Raw genomic sequence first — 9,336 nt, 5'->3', positions numbered from 1 at the left:
ACAAACCCAGATAAACCCCGCCCTCGGGAAAAGGCAGCAAAGGGGGCGAGGCCATGCTGCGCTGCTTTAGAGAAGAAAAAACTAGAGGTGCACCTAAAAATCTGTTCATATATGAATCTGCGCTCGGGCACGGTTCAAAACGCCTAGTGTGAGTACACCCTAAGGTCAGAAGCTATAGCTTACATGAACAAAACAAAAAAAATCACAAACATGACACTTAAATTAAATAATTTTATATATGCCTACTGATTTATTCATTAATGTGTAATATGTTATATTTTTTAAACAAATTATGAGCTCTAAAAGATTTGATAAGTTTTACAACTCTTTTGCTTTAGAACATTTACAAATGTTAAATCATAAAATAAAATGTTAAGGTTACCACTTAACACCATCTTTCTGAAAAAAAAATGCAGTGATTAATATATAGTTTATTTATAGTTATTTTCAAATTTTCAATGTACTGTCATTATAAAAGAACTTTATTATTGTTTATTTAATTCTAACAAATAAGTTCCTGTTAAAAACTAACCAAAATTAAAAATAATTATATATCGGCATCGACATCGGCCAAAATGAGTTGAAAATGATTGGATATCTGCAAAAATCCAATATCGTGTATCCCTAAATATCATCTAAATAATATTGACAATAATATTGAGAGTTAAAGGTTTTTGCAAAGGTTTTTGGATAACTATTTTTATCACTAGAATCAGAAAATACACCATGTTTTAGGAATACAATTTTATATAAACCAGGCACATGACATAAAAAAACTGTAAAAACCCCAAGAATGTAGATGGGAATAAAACTAGAAGGTTTGATGTATGTAAGTGCCTAAAATTAAAAACCATTGAAGTCTACAGATGCAAATAGATAGACTAAATAGATAGTAATAAAATAAACACTTAAATGTGTTGTGGTTGTTTTCCTTCCACTAGTCTAGAAGAAAAAGCCTACTTTAAAATCTGTCATATAAATTGGTCTTTTCATTAGAAATTAGCCTACTGATTGCCACCATTGATGGACCATTTTTTTAAATAATATTAAAAATATCTGTATGACAGTGTATTCTGCGGTTCTTCCCTGCTGTACCGAATATCTATACTTTTCAAAGTATCACATCGAAGTTAGAAATTCAAATATTGTGACAAAATTAATTTTGTAGGGTGCCACAAATTTGTTAAAATTTCCAAAGGGTGCCGTGACTAAAGAAAGGTTGGGAAACACTGATATAGAGTACATTAGGAAATGAATGTAGCTTGTTTCATCATGAGTTTTGTGAGTGTGCTGTCTGTCAGGTTGTTTTGAGGTTCTTATGTTGTCAAGTTGTGCGGTTTGTATGTCTCTATATTGATTCGATTCGAAAGCCTGATAAGATACAAGAGAAAACATACTGAAACTCTTGGAGCCCTAAACTCAAAAGTCCACAAAGAGCATTATTTGAAACCAAGCTGCCAAGACGACTCGTTCTGAACTTTTGCAACACATTTCCATCCATGTTTACACATCAGTGACAGGTATTGGGTGATCAGAAACTGGGCCTAGATTTCAGACATTTTCTTGATGTTTTACGAATCTTTGTGAATACTAGGGTTGGGTATCGAGTTCCAAATTTTCAAGAAATTTCTGTGGATGTAATAAGACGTGCACATTTCGATTCAGTTAATCGATTCATGTGTGCATATTTTAAAGTGATTTTAAACCATTCAGCAATTTGGCATTCGGGCGCTTTTCTGTCCTGGGCGCACAAAAAGCCGCCTCTCATATAGTGCATGAATACTAAATTAAAGTTCTCTTTTTTTCATATTTTTGTGATTGAACATTAGGGGTGTAATGGTATACAAACATGACGGTTCGGTGCATACCTCGGTTTTGACGTTACGGTTCGGTACGGTTTCTACGCTTTCTACGGTTGTTGTTGAAATATAATCAGTTACACAGTGGCTATCATAACTTGTTTAATAAAAGATTTATTTAAATATAGCCTACATTAAATAATTAAGATATCACTAACAGGTAAAGTCAAATATAATGAGTATATAGTCTAATATTTCGCGAAATGCTTCATTTCTTCTGGTGAAATGACCAGCTGTGGACACTGATGACTTCCCTGAGGTAAAGGAAATGCTACGTGACATTTTGATTACAAGACGTTTTAATCACATCTTTCCATGAGTGAAACACTGATGGTTCGATTACATGAGGCATGAGATGTTAATTCATGTATATTTCATATTAAAACTAGTAGTAAAGAGGAAGGGATGATCGCGCTCACTCGCGCTCCGCGCTGCCGTCAGAACTGAGGCGTTTATACAGCGATATGTCACGCTACGTCAAAGAGCGCCAAAATGACATTTATTGTCTGAATTTCCTGAAAAAATTTAATGATTTGTTCGGTACACGTGTGTACCAAACTGAAAGACCCGTACCGAAAATTTTCGCTACGAATAAATGTACCGTTACACCACCTATTGTATACAAACACACAAATTATGTAAAAAAAATCTTTGTAAACCCAGTCTGTTTTGTCTTAAGTCAACGGAAACAATTGAGAAAGAAAATGCATGTATGTTGGATATGTATTTTAGGTCTTAACTAACGGTGGGAATCTTTCGGTACCTCACAATTCAATTTAAATCGATTCTTGGGGTCACAATTCGATTAAAAATTGATTCATGATTTTCCGATTTTTAATCACGGTTCAAGATTTTTTAATCAAATTTTTGGTGCACACTGATTCGCGATCACATGTGCTCTCTGTATACTATGGAGCGGCAGTACTTACCACACATTTTAAATGATTCGATGTTTGTCAGTGGTGCTCAGGATCTGCAAATCATTCGCCATCGTCCTCAGTCATCTCTCTTTACACTGTTTATGTGGTAAGTGAAATTTGATGTACTGTAATGTAACAGGCAACCGCTAGTGGCTCCGTAGAGCGCGTTGTTCGTTTTCTGTGCCATTCCAAATACGGATTCACTATTCAGGCACATCCCTACTTCCCACAATAACAAAAGATCAATAATTAATATAATATTTTTCCAAAGACTTGCCCTCACTGAAAATGGGGCAGGATGTATTTGTTTTTCCTCCTAAATTTCTCATGTTATTATTATTATTATATTAACTAGAAAATCGATTTTTGAAATTTGTGAATGATGTGAATCTCTAGAAGACTGAATCACGATTCATATGTGAATCGATTATTTCCCCCACCCCTAGTCTTAAAATGTGCCATTAATGTTAATCAAATAACAGAAGAAAAAGTAATTCACTTGCTGATCTTGGCTGAATAATCTTTGTAACTTTACTAAGGATTATTCTATATTTTATATATAAAAAGAAAACTATGCAGTGTTATGTTTCATTACATTAGATTTAATTTTCTGTACCTGAACTTTGATCAGTTATATTTATTTGTGCTATTGCTAATTTATTTGTGTTTTCTTATTTTATTGCTGTTTACTTGTCTTTACTAATCTATAAATTAGTCTAGTTCCTTCATTTAAGTGTTCTTTATACTGCTAATTTTTGTTCTGTAGGCTGCTGATTTTTTTTTGTTCATTATATTCGGCTGCAACAGAATGTTTTGCAAAAAGATGCAGAATAAATATATTTGATATCTAAATATTTGATGTTTTTATAGCTTATTGAAATTGAAACTGGGAATTGATAAGCAGAATCAAAATCAAAATTGCTAAAATTCGAGCGATACTCAACCCTAGTGAATACAGGCTTTGCATAGATGCTGTTATTTGAAGGATGATGGTTATCAAATCATTATTGAAGACTGTTAATGAAAGGTTTGTTCCGCCTGAGTTTGCTGCCATCATCCAGCCCTCTTATTTTTCTTCAACCATCCATGTGTGAATGAGTTGTTGCAGTACCTGCATCCCATAGAGGATTCCTAAATATAGAAAGGAAAGCTGAAAGCTTGCAACAGTGCAAACAATAGTCAGTTATTAATAAATAAACACAATCAAGGTTTGCTTGTAGAGCAATCCAATATTCACATTGTACATGGTGCAGGTTAAAGTCAATGTCTGTCTGTGATTTTGGCCAAAAACTCTGCCTTCTGAATCTGGTCAGTCAGTCAAGGCCTGATTGTAAAACTATAGGCTTTAACTGTAAAAACACAGATGACAGTTTAGTCGTAGTCACTTTTTTTTTTCTTGGAGGAAATTTCATAATCTTCTGATGGCCGTTGTGTCCAGTTTTATTTTATGTTGCCATAGCAAACAGCAGCAATGATGACGGTCCCAGCACTGATATTATTGCACATCCTCAAGACTTAGTTCCTCTTGTGCTTTATGTGGTATTTGGTCATGGCACTAGCTATCTAAAATCATCTGCCTGAGCCGGTAAACATGTTTCAAAAGCTTAATATGGTTTTGATTCTCAATAAAGTCAACTGTAAGAACAAACGTAGCTAAACTTTGAATTTTTACCTGTTTTGATATTAAGTTTGTCTTTATGGCAGTGGCTGTTGTGTTGCAGTATTTATCCACAAAATGGAGGTAACAGACCCTAGTTTGCTGATCAGACAAACAACATAATATTACTGCTGAATTAGTAATATTGATTAATCAGTATTCATTTTTCGTTAAATCCCAAGAATTTATCTTCTAGTCTATGCTATTTTCAGTTATAGAACTAATCATTATTTGTAGCACACTTCTCATTCACAATAATAATCAGCATAATCTTTGTGCTTTGTTACATTTGACATGAAGTCTATTGCAACTGCAAACAATAAATGCAGTTTTGAGGCATTTTAATGTGACTTGACAGATTTTCTGCCTCATGAATGAAATAATAAAAATAACAGGCATGATTAAACTGAAATAACTTGGTTAGTGTTCATATTAAATACATTTGGTTAATTATTTGGCTATTAAAAAATGGTTTTTTTTCATTGTTAATGAACCAAAAATGAACATGAAACGTGATTTTCTTTAAATATCACTTGGAAAAATCAACAACCATGGCTGCCAGCAGCCAATCAATTTTCAGCATTTATCTAAATGTAAGGGCCTGTTTACTCCAGGTCATTTCATGCATTTTCGCTGATCGGATATCTATCATATTTGTTAAAACGTTTCCATTTAAACTTGGCCACATACATGTCATCTCAAAACGGATATAAATCCGATCTTCAATTCCCGCGCTATATTTCAATTTAACGGAGTTCACGTCAACGAAATCAAAAGATAAGCGCTGCATTTTATTAATTATCAGCTCATTTCAGGATCAAAGACCGCAACAGGAGAGAGCGCGGCATCAGCACTGGAAAGACAGGTTAGTCTCACTACTTTTAATGAAGATGATTGTGTGTTGAGCGTTTTGTCTTACTTTCAGTTTAATTCGCGGCAGTTTGCGTGTCGGCATGCTGAAGAGATGCTCAGCTACTCGTCCGCAGCGATGCGTGTTGCATTAGCACAGTCATATCTGACTATAATGTCATATAGCCTATAACACGCTCTCACACGTTTATTATTTTAACATTTTGGGAGGAGTAAAATTTACATATGTGGTTTCAACAACCAGATGCATTTACACTTGTCCAGTTTCGTCTGGAATGCGGCTCAGACCACCTCCTGAAGTTTATATCCATCTCGAATGTGTTTCGTCGGGCATTTACACTTGGCATTTTCACGATTGGATGTCTATCCGATTAGACAAAACGCATGAAGTGACCAGGTGTAAACAGCCCCTAAATGACAGATGAGAGATGTAACACTTTTTCACAGTTGTCACTAGAGATAGAATCCATTTTGGTCTGATAATATTTCCAGCAATTTGAATGAGTGAATGTTTTCTGGATTCCTATGTGAAATCAGTTACTTTTGAAACTATCATTAGGGCTCCACAATTAATCGAAATTAAATCGCAAAGGCGATAAATCGCGATTAGACAGAAGCTGCGATTGTCATGCGTATCTTTCAGTGAAGCACGGTTCTGTGATCAGCAGTAAATCTCCATCCGAAGGCCAGAGGGCGCTCTCACGCTGAAACTCCAAATACGCCTCGCAGAAGAAACCCAGGAAATGCCTATAGCGGTTGCTGAATAAACAGAAGATTTAACTGCTTGAATTAATTCAACGTGACTAATAAACACACGACTATGACAATATATGGCTCTGGCCGGACACGGCATCAACAGTATGTGAGGGGCGTAACATTTCTGTCTCACGCTTGAGGTATTCGGCCAATCACAACGCATTGGATAGCTGGCCAATCACAGCACACCTCGCTTTTTCAGACCGATGAGCTTTGTAAAAATCGACACGTTTCAGAAAGGCAGAGCATAGAGGAGAAACAATAATGTACAGTATGTGAAAATAATGTGTTTTTTGAACTTTAAACCGCATAAACACATTTCATTACACCAAATACACAAAATAATGTTATTTTTAGCAGCATTATATGACCCCTTTAAATGTGGTATTTTCACGGGCTTTCAGATGGAGCCGCATTTACTACACAGAGCCGTAGTTCACTGACAAGCTATGCAAACGGCTTTCATAATCGCAGGACAATTTCTTCGATTTCATAATTGCGTGGTTAAATCGCCTGCGATTATGAACGCGATTTTGCGTAGCTTGTCAGTGAACTACGACTCTGTGTAGTAAATGCTGCTCCATCTGAAAGCACGTGATGGAGATTTACTACTGATTACAGAACCGGCTTTACTGACAAGATGCACATCGTGCAGCCCTAAAGATCATGTATTTTTTTTGCGCTGTTTCCTCAAACCCTAGATCACAGAATCAGTGGAGATTTAAAACTGTCGACTTCACAGTACGAACAGCCGATATTTGGAAAGATACATGGCAGTTGCATCACCTAATTGTCTCCCTGAGCTATTTGTGTCTAGACCCCAATAATCACTGCCTGTAGCTATAATTTATGTGGCTTTTTGTTTGTTTCTTGCATTTTTAGTTGTATTAAATGTTGTATCGGATTGATTGTACTGAGGATTGACTGTACAGAGGATTGTGTTTCCATTAATGGAGAAGAGTTTGTAATATCAGACAGTGGCAGAGGTTTATGGGCAAACTACAGAGGTGCGTGACTTGACCAATGTTAAATGACTCATTCACTTGAAACACTGAAGCCCTGAAATGAAATAAAAAGCATGACGCAGGGCGTTGCAATAGGTTATATATCAAGTAAACAGTGTAAGCTTGTATGTACTGTTCACACACTGATGAAGATCCAGTATGGTATTCTTCATACGCAGACAGGCAAAATTGTTCTGCTCTTCTGATTCATCTGCGGCTGTGTTCACACAGTCAGTGTTTTGACAAATTTACTACATGAATGACTCTCAGATGGTTTGGTATGTACAGCAAACAGAAGTGGAACGGATCCCTTCTCTAGTCTGTAAGAAATACCAAAGTGACAGAGATTTGTTTGAGATGAAACTCAAAGATGTGGGTGTTCACCCAGGGCACATTTATGTGTTCAAAAAGAGTGGAGGGCCAGAGATGTCTGTCTGACCAATTGACCCTTCGCAAAGACCCGCCCCCTTTAATTACTGTTGCTATGTCTGACAAGCCATGCTGTTTTCATGCCACACATCATGTTCTCACACAGTGAAAAATACATCGCAGAGCAAAAGGAAACTGACAACGTGCCAACAGACAAGACAGAGCAGGTTACTTTTGGTATGAAACAAATTCTCAGATTTCAATTTTTGTCTTTATTTTTTTCAAGAATTTCAAACAATACAATTTTGTGGCTCTGTAATGTGTCGTGACAGAAGCTGTAGTGCTTCAGTTCAAGCAGCAGGTGAATCGATCATCTCTTTGTCTTAATAGTAAGAGCACAAAATAAACATGAATGATCAGAAGATATCTTGTTTCAACTGCAGAAAGATCAATACACACCATTTTTCAACTTTTCAAGTCCACCGACGTTAATCTACTCTCCTGCCTAGTTTGTTTGTCGAACAAAATGGCAGATTCGGTATTATGACTGGTCAAGTCTCCTGTCAATCAAACTTCTGGCGAAGGGTGAATAAAAAAAAAACAAACATTAAATATAGTGAGAACATGTCCAGTGAGAATGGCCACCTGGTCATGTACAGACCATTTCTTAATTCTCATTTCTTAAATTATAAATGATCATTGGTGGTAATTCCACTTTTTTCCCAATTATTGCCTAATTTTGTATTTGTTTTTTTTTTTTTGTTTCTTGCTATGGTTCGTAAGCTTTTTATTTACGTTATTTCAAGGCTTTAAAATTTGTTGGTAGATGACTTTGGATGTGAAGTTTGAAGGTGAAATTTGCATTAGCACTGATGCTCAAGTTTTCTACATTCACTTGAAGGAGGAGCTTAATGATTTGTTCATTTCCCTGTATTGCTTTTGCTCAACAAAATATATCAAGCAAATATGTTCTGCTTTATTAGTAACCATCCAGTCATCTGCTGGTAATCTGACTGTTCTCTTTCTCCACATGTCCACCACCAGGTGAATGTTGCTCTTTTGCCTCTCATCGCTTGTGTCTCTGTGATGGACATGGAGACAGCTGTCTGTGAGCCGCTTTACCAGAACGGTGATGTCCACCATGAGGAGCTTTGCCCAAAGCAGCCCACCGTTCTCAGGATCCACCTCTACCACAGCAGCCGGAGTGACACTAACTGCACCCCTCTCTGCTACCCACCAGGAGAATATGTCACTGAGCAGCTCATCGTCAATGCTGCCAAGGAGTGCGGTCAGTCATGCCCATCATATAGAAAAGAAGTGATAAATGTATTTTGAGTTAAAAAAGTAGATGTGAATTATATATTCTGATAAAGAATAACACGTTCAACACAGTAAGCACTGTGTTCTGCCCAGATGCAATGTGATAAATCCCTTCCATGGAGTTTTTGATCAAATGAAACATGAGTCTGTGACCAACATCTCACAACATGACATTTTATCGGTTGCTTGGGATCTGTATTTGTTTTGTTGCACTGGGTAGGCTTTTTCACTGTGAAATTTCATTTTATCAAAAATTGTGATGCTCATAGCTGTATATCAAACAAAAATTATTGTGTGTCACAACATGTTTGCTTTCAGTGTGAACAGAAATAAAAAAGTTGTCACGTTGCACCTGGTTGGGACACGTGTTAAAGTGATTTTCCACAAAAAAAGGGGGGGGGTTCAAGCCTGACATTATTTTCTTAATACCCGTATATACAAATTGTTTATTCATAACACAGTGTCTTCATTTTTTTAATTTATTTTTTTATTTATTGTACTTACTGAGATTATTGTGTAAACAGTCAGTTATTAGGTACATGTTGGGGACTCTCACATCAATCTGGTGCAGTATTGATGGC

The 9,336-nt window shown here is 36.2% G+C and overlaps 1 protein-coding gene across 5 annotated transcripts in view; it reads left to right on the top strand.

Moving 5' to 3' along the window:
- Positions 1-9,336, top strand: part of LOC107699758 (tyrosine-protein kinase JAK2-like) — a 40,995-nt gene that overhangs the window by 3,210 nt on the left and 28,449 nt on the right. For all 5 annotated transcript variants that reach the window (XM_016501117.1, XM_016501116.1, XM_016501115.1 and 2 more), the window contains exon 2: positions 8,480-8,723. In XM_016501117.1, the coding sequence (XP_016356603.1) occupies positions 8,522-8,723 (202 nt within the window). In that variant the 5' untranslated portion in view covers positions 8,480-8,521. The remainder of the gene's footprint in view (positions 1-8,479; positions 8,724-9,336) is intronic.

This window comes from Sinocyclocheilus anshuiensis, unplaced genomic scaffold (assembly GCF_001515605.1).
Source record: "Sinocyclocheilus anshuiensis isolate Anshui unplaced genomic scaffold, SAMN03320099.WGS_v1.1 scaffold278, whole genome shotgun sequence".
Taxonomy (NCBI): Eukaryota; Metazoa; Chordata; class Actinopteri; order Cypriniformes; family Cyprinidae; genus Sinocyclocheilus; species Sinocyclocheilus anshuiensis.
Note: the sequence above shows the minus strand (reverse complement) of the source record. Positions and strands in the feature narration are given on the sequence as shown.